Source organism: Pelobates fuscus, chromosome 2, assembly GCF_036172605.1.
Source record: "Pelobates fuscus isolate aPelFus1 chromosome 2, aPelFus1.pri, whole genome shotgun sequence".
Classification (NCBI taxonomy): domain Eukaryota; kingdom Metazoa; phylum Chordata; class Amphibia; order Anura; family Pelobatidae; genus Pelobates; species Pelobates fuscus.
In genome coordinates, this window is record NC_086318.1 from 176,829,101 (window position 1) to 176,848,602 (window position 19,502).

The following is a 19,502-nucleotide window of genomic DNA, read 5'->3' on the forward strand; positions in this document are numbered from 1 at the left end:
TTTTGTATTTTCTTTACTTTTTTTTTTTTTCTTTTTTTTTCTTCTACTAAGTCCCACCTTTCATGTCAAAATGCATTCCTTCTCTGGTATTTATGCTATCTGTCTTCTTCTTGAATGCCATACTTAATCCCTGCCATTCCTGTAGCTATTCTCATCCATTGTAAACGTTAAACAACAGATGGGATTCAGCGCTGAAGAAAGCATTGGTAGTAAATATAAGGCAGCTTTAAAAACCAAGACCACTATATTACTTTCCCCTGTCCCTTTATTTCTCCTTTTATATATACTATCGGAGACTATCCCAAGGCACTACTCCCAACTCCCTATCACTCCCTCATCCATTGTGTTATCTATTGTAAATTGTTTTGATGTTCATTGATAAAACAACATTACCTAAAATATTACATGATCTAGATAATGTATAATAACACATTATGTGTTTTTACTTTATTTAAATGCAACAGATATAGATAATGGGTCTAAATAATTCCTTTTATAATACAATACCAACATAATAATAATAACTCCATTTTACTTTTTATGTTACATCTAGGGTCTAAAAGGTGATCAAGGACCCATGGTAAGTCGCGTTAAATAGTTAAGTATTAATTGTATAACTTCAGTTATTTCTTTTATGGCTTCTCCCAGGTTTCCTCTCTTTTTGCATATTTGTGACATAGAATGGTTCCCAATTTTAATGCAAAATGTTAAATATGACAGAGCAAATGAGAGTAAAGGTAAAATAATTTTGTGTATTTAAAGTAAAAGTCACCCAAATAAACTTGAACGGTATGAAAAAGTAATAGCCTCTCTGAACTTAATAACTGCTTGCATCGTTTAACAGCATAAAACGCAGTTAAGTGTTCCTAAAACTAGAGATGAGTCTTTGACATCTCTATAAAAGAATTCTGTCCTGTTCCTCTTTGCAAAATGCTGTGATTCCTTTAGGTGAGTTTGGTGGATTCATATGACACTCTGTAAGAGGAGATACCTGCAGCGGCTGTACTGCTTGTCTGGGTCGTCCCTCCTTAAATGAGGTTACACATGATGCAGTCTGGGCCATGATTTAAATGGTGATGACAGGCCAAAGCACTGGGTGTCAGCCAGCAGTTGCATGGTCGACTTCAGCCCAGCAGCCACACCAACTCCCAGAGTCTGCACTGTTACTTACAGCTAGGCCCTCTGCCTTGCGCTGCCTTGTGCATGGGAATATGTGGGTGGTAGCAGGATGTGAAGCAGATGGGACTGGACAGGGTGTGAGATGGGCCACCAACCATCTAGGTGCAGTTAAGGTGCCTGGAACCCACGAATATGAATATATGTGTAAAAACCAAAGAAAAGAAAAAGTTACCTGCGCTCTCTCCTTAATCCCTATGTATATTTAGACAAATGAAGGTCATTTAGTTGCTCCAATGGCCATTGGAGGGAATGCCTACTTGCCAACGTCAAGGCAGACCCCCCCTAAAGCGGGAATGAATATATGTGTGTATGTGTATGTGCATGGGTATACACAAAGAACAACATTCTATTTTAAAAATAAATCCTTTTAAAGGATTTAATGTAGTAGTCCTGGTGTCTGTGTTTGTGTTGTCAAAGATTTGCATTAAGGCTTGTAGTGTAAAAATGCATTTTTATTTATGCACGTGTGTATTACTGGGTTAAGGTGTTTGTTGTTAAGTGTTTGGGTTAAGTCCTCTGGGCCATGGGGTGATAGTTTTTAAAATTAGAGTTAATAATCAGTTTAAAATTAGGTTAAAACTTGGGTTTTGTGCTAAAGGGACACTATGGTCACCATAACAACTTTAGCGTAATAAAACAGTTTTGATACATAGATTGTGCCCCTGCAATCTTCCTGCTCAATTATCTGCCATTTAAGAGGTAAATCACTTTGTTTATGCTGCCCTAGTCACACCTCCCTACATGTGACTTGCACAGCCTTCCATAAACACTTCTTGTGTAAAGAGTCAACTAATGTTTACACTTCCTTTATCGCAAATTCTGTTTAGTTTCAAATTTCTTATCTCCTGCACTGTTAATAGCTTGCTAGACCCTGTATGAGCCTCCTGTGTGTGATTAAAGTTCAATTTACAGAGCAGGAGTTACATCTGATTGAAAATGAAACCATTTTGTTTTCATGCAGGCTGTGTCAGTCACAGCCAAGAGAGGTGTGGCTAGGGTTGCATAAACAGAAACAAATGTGCTTTAACTCCTAAATGTCAGAGAATTGAGCGATTAAACTTCAGAGGCATGGCCTGTTTTGGTGACTAAAGTGTCCCTTTAAGTCTGTGTAATGTTAAAAGGTTTAAACATGTTCAACCCAGTTGTGGCTTAAAGTTAGATGGGATTAGAGTTAAAGAGAGCTTTATTTTAGTAGTCAGGTCAAGGTTTTTTTTTACATTTAGGGAGTTCAAAGTTTAAGAGGGGTGAATGTTAGGATTAAAGTAAATGAGGATTTAAGGTTAGAATTTAGCTTAGGCCAGAGAAGAGTTAGAGGAGGTCAGGAAAAGAGTGTGTTTGGGATTGGAGGGTTTAACATGCTTTACGAGAGGTTATGAAATGGATAAGGGGGAATTAGGATTAAAACAGGGTTAAATTTAGAGTTAGAGGATCTTAAGATAGACGTTTAAAGGGATACCTCCATCCTAGACAGAGAAAGCCTGTTAAGATCCGACATCACACTGATTATTTATGTCATTTTGACAAAGAGAAATAATCCGGTGCAGGAAGAAGCAAAGATAAGACTGTACAATACACATTTTGCCACAGCTTCCACATAAATACCACAAATAGTGAGAGGGTAATTATATTGCAAGGGCATTCTAACATTATTGTCTAGGTGTACAATACCTTCATTACCTGCACAATCTACATGGGAAATATTTTAATTACAATGAAGCAATTAATTTATTGTCTTTTATTAAACTCAAATTCCTCTTAGACTACCTGTTCGTATGATCCGTGAAACGTATAGGCTACCATTAAAGGAAAAAAGTAATTTTTGTAAAGTAATGCTCCTTTTAAGAAACAAGGTGCTATTGTTTGTAACCGGCAGAAGACAAGTTACATTGTAAGCATCTGATCTGCAAATCTACTCTAACTCATTTTACAATAGCAGCTTAGAGGCACATGGTGTTCTGGCAAATTAAAATGAAAAATCTGAGCAATTGAACACACAGGCAAGCAAAGCATAAAAATAATTAAAAGAACACTTACAGTTTGATGATCTGTTATTCCAGTCTTACTGCTACTGGTAGGTTTATTTTAGAGCAATGGTTTCTGTCTTCGGAAGCCTCAATGCTTCCCAGGTGCATTTTATATTTAATATAAAAATGATGCATAGATGCTGTTTTTGGACAAAACATTTAAAGCTAAAAAAAAGAAATAAATAAAGCAATGTGCCGTGCACACAGATATATTTCGATTGATACAAGTTTCCATTTTTTATGCTTTTTTAAATTTACATTTCCTGATATCTCGGTATCAAATTGTATAAAGGTTGAAGATGTCACATGTACGACTACAGGTTAACCTCACCTTACAAAAATGTCAATAATGCTCTAAATAGACAAATATATATATTTCCATCTCTTATCTTAATTTATATTTAAAATGAGTGCAAACCTCCTTTTCTTTCATCATTTAGCAAAATCGTCTTAATTGTACTTTTTATTGCTTTTTAAAATCTGCCCTATTGCATTTACAAGCAGGAGTATTGTAGAGTTGATTTAACTTTACAATATTTCCATGTGAAAATAAATAGGTAAAATTAGGCTTTAACGATTGCTTTGCTTAGGTAGAGATAAAACTGCATTCACGCTTCAAAGCATTTTCTATATTCCCAGTCTAGAGGTGCATGTGTTCACATCGTAACTCAAACAGGTCTGATGCCCTCTTATCCCACGCTTTGGGTAATGCAGTATTTTAAAGCTGCATTATTACTATGTTTTATTACAGCTATTTGTCCTGAAGAAAAGTGAATCCTTTATACCTTTTATAACTTTTATGAGACCTATCTGAAAATTATTCATAGATGCTACTCTGCTAGATCATAAATTTTGCATTGTCGGAATCTGTATATGCAAAAAGAAATTGTGGTCTTTTAAATCAATTTTATTTTAATTATGATAGCCTTTATAAGCCTTCTACCGGGTTTATAAGCCTGCTTTAAGGGAATAATTAACTTGTTGGTCATATAGTTATTATAAAATGGTATGTGGAGGTATCTCTTGCCAAGCAAAGAAAAGATCACTTATAACATGTGACACTGCCTTCCACTGCATATCAGTACTCATCAATAATTTGTGTTAATGTGCTGTTTTTTCGTGATTGAAACCCCCCGCCAAGATACCAACATCACATCCTTTCTTTCCCAGTTAAAGGCTGCCTTCCATTATGCACCCACTTGTTCTGTCCCTCACCAATTCTTTATTTATAACTGCAAACAGGCGTATTCACTGAAGTGAGAATTGTTGGGATTGTAAAGTGAATTTTAAATTTAAGGTCAAAATATGTAAACTGCAAAAATGATCTTAGTCAGCTATGATCCAACTTCTGCTTTTTTAGACTTAAAGTGAACTAGTAAAAACATTAAATTACCTTAAATTGCTTCCATATACATTGAATACACCATATATGACAAAGATCCATGGTGTATTCGTTGTGAAATATTTGTATATTCACCTTTTCTCCATTCCCGTTACAGTTTGTGTTACTCTTCTTGTAACACCCATCTACGGGCTGTCCTCTGCTCCGCCTACAGTATTCTTTGATTTGCATCTCCAAGCAGGGGAATCCTCCTCAGTGACGTTAGCACCCTGGCTTTGTTGCCAGTGTGCTGGTGTTGGAATGAAGTGGTGTCAAGTCACCCTGTTCTTATACTTCCTATCAGGTGCTAGAAGCGCAGTCTAGGAACATGCACTGTGGTTGCTAATGGTGGAAGATAGGCTGTTCTGGCTCTCTTTTGTCTGTCCCTTTGTACACCAAGGCATTAACTAACAGCTGGGAGAAAACATATATTTTTGAGCATACGTTATTTGGTGCATGACAGGTCCACTTTAAATTTGAAATTCACTTCAAATTTCTGGTAATTCTCACTATGCAACCTCATTCTTTCACACATAATTGCCTACTTTAACATCATCCCATTTCCCTCTTATGCCACTATCTCAGCAAGCTGTTTTACATTTGAAATCTGGGTGTCCTGGTCTGATCACCCTCCCTCCCCCTACTCCACCCCCACAAATCTTTAGTTTTTATTCTGTCATCCCAGATAGCTATTATATGGTATTCTGTTTTGAACAGTGTTCTCAAATAATTCTGCTTCAATTAGCAGCATTATTAATGGTGAGTTGTGGGTGCTCAAGCTCCAGATGTGGGACTATAGCCTATAAAGCTCTGGATAGCTTCAGATATATCACTAAAGGGCAAATACCCATTACCTCTGAAGTGTCTATTCGCTCATGTGTGTGTCTGTGCATGTGCGGATGTATTTGTCTGCATATATGTATGTCTGACTCTATCAGCAATATAGGTATGATTGTGTGTGTGTGTGTGTGTGTGTGTGTTATTGAGCTGAAACCTAACAAAACCACAGGCTTCAGGCTGAATATCTTATGAATGTATCCACTCCTTTGTAAACACAATTTGAAATACGTTATCTTTTAGTTTAATGATAACAGTATAAGAAAGTATATTATACCTTAGAATTGTAAAATTGTAAAACTAGTCTGTCCTATATCTTACATAACCAGGCCACATCATTTTGTCTGATAAAGCATTTTATCTTCCAGGGGGAAGCAGGCCCAATGGGGTTGCCAGGCTTGGAAGGTCTTCCAGGAGAGAAGGTATGACAGTTTTTTTTTCTTTGTTTCTTTATTGGGTACTTATGTTTCTATCTGTCATGATACTTTCATCAGGCACTTAGGTACTGATTTCTGTTGCTACAGAGGCTGATTTATACCTACAAATTCACGATGTACTGAGTATGTTCTCTTTGATACAGACAAACTGTAGGGCTGTTCAACAGAACATAAATCTATCTCTCTATTTAGAGTAAAAAGAAAAAAATACTGTAAGTCATTTCCATATTTCCATAATCATATTACAGCATGATATAGGCTTTGCATACAAATAAGCTGCATGCCTTCGTGACTTTGATGCAAACAGATGGATAGGTACAATTATCCATGAAAGTAAATCCATCATTGTACGTATGTGTGAACACTTAGATGTAGAAAAGATTTCATTTTCTCTTGTCTCCAAGGAGTTATCTATGAGGATTGAAAGTCTCAGGGGTCTGCTTGTGGGAGCAGCCAAAAGAAAATACTTAAAGTGAAATTTCATCTTTTCTCATTTACTTATTTAAAGAATGGCTGAGCTCTATGAGCCATTTAGCAATGCTACTTGTGTAAGCATGTTATTCCATAATTCTTTTGTGTTTTGCTCTTATCAGCAGAAAAATGGGAAGCTTCCAAAACACTCTGTGATTGTAGACAAAAAAATAAAACTTGCTAGAAAATGCAATGATCAGCCTAGAGTTTAATGTAAAACTGATGTAAATCATCATTGCTTTTGCCTTTTCGATGTGATGAAATTAAACAGTCAGGCAAACAGCTAATCACTTAAGAAATGTTATTATAAGGACAGATATAAGGACTGATATAAGGACTGATATAATTTTTTAGCAATATTTACACTGTTATTCTGTCTTGTTTTGTTCACTGACACTCTGTCCTATCATGAACTAGAATTAAAACTGATTCAATTTCTATACACAGGCACTTTCATACCCGTACAGCAGCTCACACTCACCCGCAAGCTATAGCTTGCATATCATTCATGAAAAGATATGAATAAGAAGCAGTCACATTAGTGAACAGAAGTCAACAAGGGCTTCCATGTTTGCACAAAATGAATGCTGTATAATCTTCCACATGATACTTTTCCTGGGCATCTGACATTAGACAAAATGTAGATGGATGATATATAGCATGATGCTCTATAGCAGGGATAGGCAAGTATGAACTGCACCTCCAATAATATTTTTACAGCCATAATGCTGACAAACCACAAGGGGAGATTTAGTCAACAACATTTGAAGTGCTGAAGGTTTCCCCTGTTATATATGATACATTTTTAAATATTAGATGTAGTTTGTATGTGATTTCATTTAGTAAAGAAGTAGTATAATATACAGTGGTGGCCAGTGACGTTTTAAGATGGGGTAATGCCAGTTTCTACCCAAGAAATTTGACCCCCAGCTTCTCTCTGGAAACCCCACATCACCATCTCCTTATCTATTGGACTCATAAAATACAGAAATAGCTGTCAAAAAAAGGTCACTGAAAGGGCTGAATACATATATTGATGTGTTATTACAGAAACATGCTTTGTCTAATGAGTTACACTATTTTGCTCTGATACAATAAATGATAACATATGACATTATTAAGACTTGAGGATAAAGGATAAAGCAATAATGGAACTGTACTTGGAGAGGTAGGGTGGTGTAATATCATGTTTTGCCTTATACACACAGTGCTGGTATTGGGGATGCATTTCCAGAAAGTACATTGAGCTGGGATTTGTTCATATATTTTCAGCAGATAGACACACAGTGCTTGACTTTTTGGGACAAATTTTCAGCAGACACACCTAGTGTTGCTGTTGACACATTACCAGCAGACTCACATAGTGCTCATGTTGACACTGAGATTTGCTACTTTATAGGTTCTTCTCTCTGGAAAACCCACAGCCCCACCTCCTTATGTATTGGACTCATATGGAGACAGGCTTAGGCACCGAGTTTGTAAAAACCACCATCCTATATGTCAAAGTTGAGCAAGACTGCAGCCAATGACAAAAAGGATATGGTGAGGCCTGATAGACAGCAGTTGTTGTTGGGGGATTCTATCATAAGAAGTGAGGAGCTGGACAATAGTAGCCTTGTGAGATGTCTTCCTGGAGCTACTGCTTACAGAGACAGGAGACATATTTGTAATATTGTTAAGTGAGTCAAAGCAGGAAGAGGAATTGGATGCACTTTTCCATCTAGGGACAAATGAGGTTTTAGTGTTTTTGCCAATGACATACGGCAGGTTGCTTCCACAATGTTATTCTCTGAAGTTCTGCCTGTGCATAACACTCAGAAGCGTATTAGGGACTTTAACTTGTGGCTTGGTGAATGGTGTCAGGAGCAAGGATTTGGCTTCATTTCTCATTGTAGCTCTGTTTAGAATGGAAATACTCCCCCCCCCCCTTCCAAAAAAAAAAACTAAACAAAAAAAACAAGGACAGAAGGTGCCTGTAGCAAGTCTGTTAAAAAAATTATAAGCTTAGAGTCATGTCTACAATTGCTCGCAGTTTAGGGAATAAGATCCATGAACTTGTGGCAATAATTGCAGCTGATAATGTAGATTTAGTCTCTGTTACTGAGACATGGTATAATGAGAAAAATGACTGGGACATAGCGATACCAGGGTACTCTTTATATAGAAAAGACAGGGAAGGCAAGAAAGGGGGAGGGGTGTCTCTGTATGTGAAGGATAGCATAAAATCTAGCCTAATAATAGTTAGTGAGGCGAACATAGAGTCGTTTGGGTTACATTAGAATTTAATAATCACACAGTAACTTGTGTAGGTGTGAATTATAGGCCCCCAGGACAAATAGAAGAGTTAGATAATCTACTAGTTGAGGAAATAGCTGAAATGACAATGAAGGGGGAAGTTATCATCCTTGATGACTTTAATCTTCCTGATGTGAACTGGAAAACCAAAATTGCCTGTTGTGCCAGGAGCACACATATTATAAACTCCCTACTGGGATTGTCTCTAAAACAAGTCGTTCAGGAGTCAACTTGTAAAGAGGCCATACTAGATTTAGTGTTAACAAATAGAGATTTGGTATCAGATATTTCTGTAGGTGAAAGTTTAGGATCCAGTGATCATCAGTCAGTGTGGTTTAATGTAAGAACAATGACTGAGTCACATCACACAAAAACAAAAGGTTTAGACTCTTGAAAAAAAAAGACTTTTCTAAAATTAGAATATGTGTAAAGGAGACATTATCAGATTGGAGCAGTTTAAATGGAGTCCAAGAGATGGGATTATTTAAAAGTTACACTGCTGAAGGAAACCGAAAATTGCATTAGGCATGCAAGTAAAAGCAAAATATTTAAGAAACCACTGTGGTACTCTGCAGATGTGGCCAAAATAGTAAAAAACTAAAAGTTAGCCTTTAGTAATTATAAAAAAAATCCCAGAATGAGGAAGATAGACAGATCTATAAGATTAGGCAGAAAGAGGCTAAGCAAGTTATACGAGCTTACAAATCACACACAGAAGAGAAAATAGCACAGTCAGTAAAAAAAAAGGGACAAAACATTTTTTAGATATATAAATGAGAAAAGGAAAGTAAAACAAGGATTAATTAGATTAAAAACAAAAGAATGAAGGTATGTAGAAGAGGATAAAGGTCTAGCTGACTGCCTCAATGAATATTTTTGTTCAGTATTTACAGATGGAAATGAAGGAAATGGACCTCAGTTAGGAAAAAGGACAAATTAGTCATTTGTTACATGTTATTATTATTATTATTATTATTATTATTATTATTATTATGTTATTTTTTTGTATGGCGGCATCAAATTCTGCAGCGCTTTACAATGGGTGAACAAACAGACATGTAGTTGTAACCAGACAAGTTGGACACACAGGAACAGAGGGGTTAAGGGTCCTGCTCAATGAGCTTACATGCTAGAGGGAGTGGGGTAAAGTGACACAAAAAGGTAAGGGTAATATTAGACTAGTGACAGTTGCAAAAGAGGAATCAGTCGGGAGCTATTAACAGTTTAATTGATACGCTTTTATGAAGAAGTGGGTTTTTAATGATTTTTTGAAGAAGTGGAGACTGGGTGAGTGTCTAATGGAGGAGGGAAGTGAGCTCCACAGGAACAGTGCAGCCCTCTAGAAGTCTTGCAGGCGTCCATCAGAGGTAGGAGTACAGACAGAAGATAGACGTAAGTTTTCAGCAGATCGTAATGGCCTATACGGGACATACTTGTGTATTAGGGAGGATAGATAGCTGGGAGCAGCATTATGTAGAGATTTGAAAGCAAGAACCAGGATTTCAAATTAAGCCCTATATCTTACAGGAAGCCAATGTAGGGACTGACAGAAGGGTGAGGCGTGGGAGGTGTGGGCAGACAGGAAGATGAGCCTCGCTGCCGCATTCATTATGGACTGTAACGGCGCAAGTTGGGAGCACTAAGACCACTGAGAAGCAGATTACAGTAGTCAGTGGAATGGACCAGCACCTTAGTCGCATCTGGCTTTAAGTATGCTTTTGAGATGGAAACAACAGGATTTGGCCATAGACTGAACATGAGGCTTGAAGGAAGAGGTCGGAGTCAAAGAGAACACCTAGGCAGCGAGCCTGCGTGGTGGAGCTGATGGTAGCACCGTTGACTTGGAGGGAGACCGACACAGGAGTAACAACACGTGAGGGAGGAAAGACCAGAATTTTTGTTTTGGTCAAGTTTAGTTTAAGGAAGTGGGCAGCCATCCAGTTAGAAATAGTCAGAGACACAGGTCAAGAGAGATGGGGAGAGATTAGGAGAGGACAGGTAGATTTGCGTGTCATCTGCATAGAAATTATATTGGAAGTCAAAGGAGCTAATCAGTTTACCAAGGGAGGCAGTATAGATGGAGAACAGTAGGGGACCAAGGACTGAACCTTGGGGGACACCAACAGAGAGGCGTTGGGGAGAAGAAGCAGAGCCAGAGAATGAAACACTGAAAGAGTGCTGGGAAGGTAGGAGGAGCACCAGGAGAGAGCAATATCTTGTAGACCAGTATTGTGGAGGATGAGAAGAAGCTGTTGATGATCAACAGTGTCAAAAGCTACTGACAGGTTAAGGAGAATTACGATAGAGTAGTGACCAAGAGATTTTGCAGTGAGTAGATCATTGGATACTTTGGGTGCCGTTTTCACAGAGTGCTTAGCGCGGAAACCAGACTGAAGCGGGTCTACCAGAGAGTTGGATTAGAGGAAGTCTGTCAATCTTGCATACACAATTCTTTCAAGGATCTTGGATGCAAAAGGCAGTAGCGAGATATGACGGTAGTTGGATGGGGAGTCAGGGTCAAGGTTGGGCTTCTTTAGAATTGGAGTTACAGTTGCATGTTTTAAGGGCAATGGAAATATGCCAGAGGAGAGATTGAGAATTTTAGTGAGAGGTGGAGAAACAGAAGAAGACAGAGTACGGATGAGATGTGAGGGAATTGGATCTAGGGAGCAGGTGGTGGGGCGGGAAGATTGGAGCAGAGTAGAAATCTCTTCCAATGTAGCGGTTGTGAATGAACATAGAACAGCAGAGGGAGTAAAGTTAGGGGAAGTATTGTAAGGGAAAGAAGAAAGATGAGAGATCTCTTCCCTGATTGTAGAGATCTTGTCAGTGAAGTGAGTTGCAAAGTCTGAGGCGGTCAAGTTAGTAGGTGAAGGAGGAACAACAGGGCGAATAAGAGAGTTTAGTGTGTGTGAAATAGCTGTTTGGGTTCGCGGGAGAGTGTGGTTTTGAGTGTATTGAAGTAATTTACTTTTGCAGAGGAAAAAAGCCAAGCTGTATGAGCTCAGCAAAAATTTAGAGTGGAGAAAGTCAGACGCACAGTGAGACTTTCTAAAACAGCGTTCAGCAGTTCTGGAGCATTTTTGGAGGTATCGAGTCAGCTTGGTGTGCCAAGGTTGTTGTTGTTGGGGGCACCTGCTGCGTTTAAATGTAGATGGTGCCATGATGTCTAGTTCAGAGGAGAGGGTGGAATTGTAGAAGAAGATTGCAGAACTAGGACAGGTGAGTTTTGAGATAGGTAAAAGAAGAGTTTGGAGATTAGTGGAGAAATGCTCTAGGTCGAGACATTGGAGGTTTCTGTGAGATTGATGTTCAGTGTGAGTTTACAGAGTTTACAGAGTTAGAGGTTCTATTTCAACAGTCAAAAGTAAAGACAAAAAAAGTCAATGGGGCCCGTTGGAATACACCCAAAGTTAATAAAAGAGCTTATTGGTGTACTAGCAAAACCATTAACAGACTTATTTAACCAATCATTGTTACATTCACAAGAAATGTAGTAGGGAGGAGTTGGGCAACTATAGGCCAGTAAGCCTTACTTCAGTAGTGGGGAAAGTAATGGAAACCATGTTAAAGGATAGGATTGTTGAACATCTTAAATCGCGTGGATTTCAAGATCAGAGACAACATGGGTTTACTTCAGGGAGATCATGCCAAACTAATCTTATTGATTTTTTTTGATTGGGTAACTAAAATAATAGATCAGGGTGGTGCAGTAGACATTGTTTACCTAGATTTCAGTAAGGATTTTGACACTGCTGCACATAGAAGGCTTATCAATAAACTGCAATCTTTTTAAGTTTAGATTCTAAAATTGTTGAATGGGTGAGTCAGTGGCTGAGTGACAGGCAACAGAGGGTTGTAATCAATGGAGTATATTCGAAGCATGGTCTTGTCACCAGTGGGTACCTCAGGGATCTGTACTTGGACCCATTCTCTTTAATATTTTTTTTATACACATATATCTCAAAATACACTTGTAATGACATCATATATATGCATTATATATGTATAATATATTATAAAATGCTTTAATTATAATATATTATACATATATAGAAAATAAAAGTGTGTGTGTATGTATATATATATATATATATATATTCCCAAAACACCATAAAACCTGTACATGGGGGGTATTGTTATACTTGGGAGACTTTGCTGAACACACATATGAGTGTAATACAGTAAAACGTATCACGATTAAGAAATCACCAGTAAAAGTGCAGTTTTTGTGTAAAAAAAATGCAAAAAAAACTAATAAAAGCTCTAACTTTGGCCAGCGTTTGTGACTAAGTGGCTACTACAAAAGTCTGGATATACCCCATTTTGAATACCGTGGGATGTCTTATTTTACAAATGGTATGCCATGATGGGGTTCATTTTCATTCCTGGTCTGCTAGATGGTCTCAAAGGCAACATAGTCCCAGCAAACCAATCTGGCAAATTTCAATGTGCAAACATGGAAAAGCCCTACATTTGACCCCTGTAAGTTTGCAAAAACCCATAAAACCTGTACATTGGGGGCACTGTTGTACTCAGGAGATGTTCCTAAACACACATATTGGGGTTTTCTTTGTCAGTAACACATAACAGGAACTGAGAATCCATGCCTAAAGTACAATGTGAGAGAAAAATAACACAAAAAAATTACTACCCAAACGTTTGACAAACACTGGTGGTAGAATTAGTGCATGGAAAGTGTTTAAATAACATCATTTGAAATACCCTAGGGTGTCTACTTTTAAAAAATATATGGTTTGATGGTGGTAAATTTCGTTGGCCGGCTTCAAAAATATCCCAAATAGGACATGGGTGCATGATGACCAGCTGTGAAAATTCCAAGTTGGAAAACTGGAATGCGCACCCTCCAAATAAGGTATTTTAGCCCCCAGAGAACCCGACACACCTATACATGGGGGGTATCACTGTACTCTGGAGATGTTGCTGAACACATATTGGGGTGTTCTTTGGAATTAACTCTTAAAGTTCTCCGTATATGTATTCTTAAATTGCTATGTGAGTCAAAAAAATCACCAATTATTTTTTTTTTTTTTTTTTAATTTGGCATAGATTAGTGGTAAAATGGTTCCATGAAAAGAGTCAAAATACCCTAAGTTTAATACCTTAGGTTGTCTTCTTTTAAAAAATATATACATGGGAAGGGTGATTCAGGGATTCCTGACAGATAGATACATAGAAACATAGAATGTGACGGCAGATAAGAACCATTCGATCCCATCTAGTCTGCCCAGTTTTCTAAATACTTTCATTAGTCCCTGGCCTTATCTTATAGTTAGGATAGCCTTATGTCTATCCCACGCATGCTTAAACTCCTTTACTGTGTTAACCTCTACCACTTCAGCTGGAATCAGTGTTACAATGTAACTTGTGTTAATTAAAAAAAAATGTTTGGAAATAGCAAAGTGCTACTTGTACTTATAGCCCTATGATTTTCCAAAAAAAAAGCTAACAACGTGTTAACATTGGGTATTTCAAAACTCAGGACAAAATTTAGAAACTATTCAGCATGGGTGTTTTTGGGTGGTTGTAGATACTTAACAGATTTTGGGGTCAAAGTTAGAAAAAGTGTGTTTTTTCATCATATTTAAAAAAAAAATTTATAGTGAATTATATGATATGATGAAAGTAATGGTATCTTGAGAAAGACAGTTTAATGGTGAGAAATACGGTATATAATATGTGTGGGTACAGTAAATAAGTAAGAGGAAAATTACAGCTAAACACAAACACCTCAGAAATGTAAAAAGAGCCCTAGTCCTTAACGGTAAGAAAATTCAAAAACGGTCTGGTCACTTGTGAAAAAAAAAAAGGAAAAAACACAACTAGAATCACATTTGTAAGTTGTACATTTACTTTTAAGCACCACCATGGAAATGTGCAAGTTAACAGAAACAGTGTGAGCAGTTTACACTTTTTCCACTGGCAGTAGTTTTTTTTTTTGTGTTATGACAAGAATTATCTGGTGGGGTGCTGCCCTAGGTTTCCCTATACACGAGCCAGCACTGCATGTACATATGTAGTTTATAAAGAATCATGAGATCTTTCATTATTTTCCTGTGTACTGCAGTTTTCAGCACAAGCTAGCATAAAAGGGATTATTTTGACCGTATCAGTTCCCACAGACTGGTTTGTAAACTATCTGTGTTTCCTCCTTTTTATAATCTAACAGTCTGTTTTTACTTTAGATGCATTTTTGATAAAAAAAAAAAACACTCTATGTTTAACTTTCTTGTACATTAAAAATAGTTCACTCTTGAAATATAGCACTTAGTGATGTCCTGAACGGTTCGCAGGCGAATAGTTCCTGGCGAACATAGCATGTTCGCGTTCGCCACGGACGGCAAACATATGCGATGTTCGGTCCGCCCCCTATTCGTCATCATTGAGTAAACTTTGACCCTGTACCTCACAGTCAGCAGACACATTCCAGCCAATCAGCAGCAGACCCTCCCTCCCAGACCCTCCCACCTCCACAGCATACAATTTAGATTAATTCTGAAGCTGCATTCTTTTTTTTTTGTGTTTGTGTTTATTATACATTATCCTCCATAGCCAGTAACCTGTGTTTATTATACATTATCCTCCATAGCCTTTAACCTGTGTTTATTATACATTATCCCCCCATAGCCAGTAACCTGTGTTTATTATACATTATCCCCCCATAGCCAGTAACCTGTGTTTATTATACATTATACCCCATAGCCAGTAACCTGTGTTTATTATACATTATCCTCCCATAGCCAGTAACAGGGGCGGGCTGGGCCGGGGGGCAGGGAGGCAATTGCCCCCCAGGCCGCCCGAAATTATTTTAGGACCGGCCGCGGCGGGCCGGCCCTTTAAATGATGCAGCCGCCGAGCGCTCTGTAAAGAGCGCTCGGCGGCTGCAGCTGCTTTTCCCTCCCTCCCCTCCCCTGTAGGTGGCCGAGCTGCACTCCGGTCCGCGGTCCCGGCCGGAGTGATGGGAAGGTGCACACTGAGTGTGCACTTCCTGTCAGTCCGGCCGGGTACAGGAAACAGAAACTCCTGTTCCGCACGGAACAGGAGTTTCTGTTTCCTGTACCCGGCCGGACTGACAGGAAGTGCACACTGAGCACTTTCCTATCACTCCGGCCGGGACCGCGGACTGGAGTGCAGCTCGTCCACCTACAGGGGAGGGGGTAAGAAGAAGGGGGGGGGAGAGTAAGAAGAGGGGAGGGGGAGAGTAAAAAGAGGGGAGGGGGGAGAGTAAGAAGGGGGGGAGAGTAAGAAGAGGGGAGGGGGGGAGAGTAAGAAGAGGGGAGGGGGGAGAGTAAGAAGGGGGGGGAGAGTAAGAAGAGGGGAGGGGGGGAGAGTAAGAAGGGGGGGGAGAGTAAGAAGAGGGGAGGGGGGGAGAGTAAGAAGAGGGGGGGGAGAGTAAGAAGAGGGGAGGGGGGAGTAAAAAGAGGTGAGGGGGGAGAGTAAGAAGAGGGGAGGGGAGGGGGAGAGTAAAAAGAGGGGGGGGGAGTAAAAAGAGGGGGGAGAGTAAGAAGAGGGGAGGGGGGGAGAGTAAGAAGAGGGGAGGGGGAGAGTAAGAAGAGGGGAGGGGGGAGAGTAAGAAGAGGGGAGGGGGGAGAGTAAGAAGAGGGGAGGGGGGAGAGTAAGAAGAGGGGAGGGGGGAGAGTAAGAAGAGGGGCGGGGGAGAGATTAAGAAGAGGGGAGGGGGAGAGTAAGAAGAAGGGGGAAGTAAGGAGGGGAGATAAGAAAAAGAGGGGGGTAAGAAGAAGAAGGGGGAGTAAGAACAAGAGTGGGGAGTAATTAGAAGAAGGGGGTAAGAAGAAGAGGGGGGTAAGAAGAAGAAGGGGGAGTAAGAAGAAGAGGGGGGAGTAAGAAGAAGAGGGGGGAGTAAGAAGAAGAGGGGGTAAGAAGAAGGGGGTAAGAAGAAGGGGGTAAGAAGAAGAAGGGGGTAAGAAGAAGAATGGGGTAAGAAGAAGAAGAGGGGGTAAGAAGAAGTAGGAGGGTTAAGAAGAAGGGGGGAGTAATACGAAGAAGGGGGTAAGAAGAACAAGGGGGGGAGTAAGAAGAACACAGGGAGGAGGGGGAGTAAGAAGAACACAGGGAGGAGGGGGGGTAAGAAGAACACAGGGAGGAGGGGGGGTAAGAAGAACACAGGGGGGGTGAGAACACACAGAGGGAGGAGTGAGAAGAACACAGGGAGGGTGGAGGGGGGATGAGAAGAGCACAGGGAGGGTGGGTGAGTGTGAGAAGAGACCGCTAGGGGAGGGTGGGGGAGAGGAGAGACCACTAAGGGGCAGGGGAGAGCTCTAAGGGACAGAAGGGATAGCTCTATAGGACAGGGGGCAAGACAGGGAGCTCTATAACACTACGCGCACACACACAATGCATCCCTATACATACACAGAAACACACAATGCACCCCTATACATACACAGAAACACACAATGCATCCCTATACATACACAGAAACAGAACATGCTTCACTTACACACAGAGAAACACACAATGCATCCATTACACACACACACAATGCAACCCTTACACACAAAGACAATGCATCATTTGCACACATACACAGAAACATACAATGCAAACCCTTACACACACATGCAAACACACACACTGTTTTTCTTACACACAGAAACACAATGCATCTCTTACACTCAATGCACACACATACAGACACACACCTTGCATCCCTTATGCATACAAACACAGATTCACACAATGCATCCCTAACACACAACCAGAAACACATAATACATCCCTTATACACAAATACACACTGCTTCCACTACACACAAACACACTGCATCCCCTGCACAAACTGGTATCCCTATACACTACATATCATAAGCACACATATGAGATAACACATAACACATCCCCTACACACTCCACTCCCTGTGAGCGAGCTCATGGGTGGGTGGAACATATAAGTGGACTTATGAGTGGGCCTTATGGGCATACTCACCGTCAGGCACTGGGGCCCAGACCTTGAGCTGTGTAAGAGGCCCCCAAAAAATGGAGCTGCTTCCAATTCTCCCAGAACGTTGAATTTTGTGACCACAGTTGCAAACAGCCTCCAGAGGTCCTGTTCTACACCAGACCAGTGGAGCCAAACTGCAGCCCATCATCATCCTCATCTAATTGTAAGTAGGCAATCTAGTATATTATTAGTGACACTAATCTATAATTTACCTCACATTAAAGGGACACTATAGCTTAATGAAGTGGTTCTGGTGTCTATAGCTGGTCCCTGCAGGCTTTTTAATGTAAACACACACTGTGTGCAGTACTGGCGTTAGTTCATATGGCAGATCATATGGGTGGGGAATTGTGATGTCACATGGGGGGGGCGGCAAATTTATATTTTGTCTAGGGCGGCAAAAATCCTTGCACCGGCTCTGATCCTGGGCAGGTGCACCAGTCTACTGGTGACCCACAGGAGGGGAGTGCACTGATTGCACTGCACTCTCCTCCTGCCCAGACCCGTCTTGACCACAGTGCAAGTGCCCTCTGCCCCTAATTTACAGTGGCTCACACTCACAACAAGCAGTGCCTAGAGCCCTTTGCAGAGACGGAAACAAAGAGGTTCTGCGGCAGCTGGCCGTCCTGCAAGCATTACATTAAACAGCTGTTCCCCATGCAGCCACAGGTGGCGTTGTGCTGGGAGACTGTGATTACTCTTCACTTCCTCCCAGCCTACAGAGCAGCGCATGGGGGAGAGAGGAGGAGGCATGATTTAATCTTGAATAAATCCTCTAAGCAAACCTTTATAAATTTGGGGGGATCAGCTCTGTTTCCACAGTTTATTGGTGTTTACTCTCATCTCTGTATTAATATTGAGGGATGTCTAAGTAGTAACATCAGTGTGTGTCAGCAGGGCCAGCCGTTGGAGTGGGCAAGCTGTGCGGTCACGCAGGGTGCCATGACAACAGAGGCGCCCGGCGGCCAACACAGCTCACAAGTTGGGTACACCAGCATATTTAATTTAAACGATTCGCTGGTGGTCCACTGGTGCGCACCAGCAGTAGGTGCAGTCAGATCAAATCCTCTCCCTCGTGGTTCCGGCGCTCAGTTAGTGAGTCAGAGCACAGGCTCAGAGATTCTCAGCCTGTGCTCTGACAACATTGAAAGTCAGAGCCGTGAAGGAGCGGGTATGGCAAAGAGCTACTGATTAGCATAACATCAATATCCGTTATAAAACCAGAAAAAGGTGGGCATGGATGGTGAACTGATTTGGTGGCGCAATGGGCCACTTGACTGGTTTTTCCCCCCAGGCCTAAGGCTGCCAGCCCTCCCCTGGCCAGTAACCTGTGTTTATTATACATTATCCTCCATTAGCCAGTAACCTGTGTTTATTATACATTATCCTCCCATAGCCAGTAACCTGTGTTTATTATACAGTATCCCCCCATAGCCTGTAACCTGTGCTTATTATACATTATCTCCCCCATAGCCAGTGACCTGTGTTTATTATACATTATCCCCCCACAACCAGTAACCTGTGTTTATTATACATTATCCCCCCACAACCAGTAACCTGTGTTTATTATACATTATCCCCCATAGCCAGTAACCTGTGTTTATTATACATTATCCTCCCCATAGCCAGTAACCTGTGTTTATTATACATTATCCCCCCCATAGCCAGTAACCTGTGTTTATTATACATTATCCTCCCATAGCCAGTAGCCTGTGTTTATTATACATTATCCTCCATTAGCCAGTAACCTATGTTTATTATACATTATCCCCCATAGCCAGTAACCTGTGTTTATTATACATCATCCCCCCATAGCCAGTAACCTGTGTTTATTATACATTATCCCCCCATAGCCAGTAACCTGTGTTTATTATACATTATCCCCCATAGCCAGT

The 19,502-nt window shown here is 40.3% G+C and overlaps 1 protein-coding gene across 1 annotated transcript in view; it reads left to right on the plus strand.

Annotated features, from left to right (window-relative positions):
• The window catches only part of LOC134586240 (collagen alpha-1(XIX) chain-like), a 209,227-nt gene that overhangs the window by 81,094 nt on the left and 108,631 nt on the right, over nucleotides 1-19,502 (plus strand). The window contains exons 20-21 of the mRNA XM_063441733.1: nucleotides 554-580; nucleotides 5,790-5,843. Coding sequence (XP_063297803.1) covers nucleotides 554-580; nucleotides 5,790-5,843 — 81 coding nt within the window. The remainder of the gene's footprint in view (nucleotides 1-553; nucleotides 581-5,789; nucleotides 5,844-19,502) is intronic.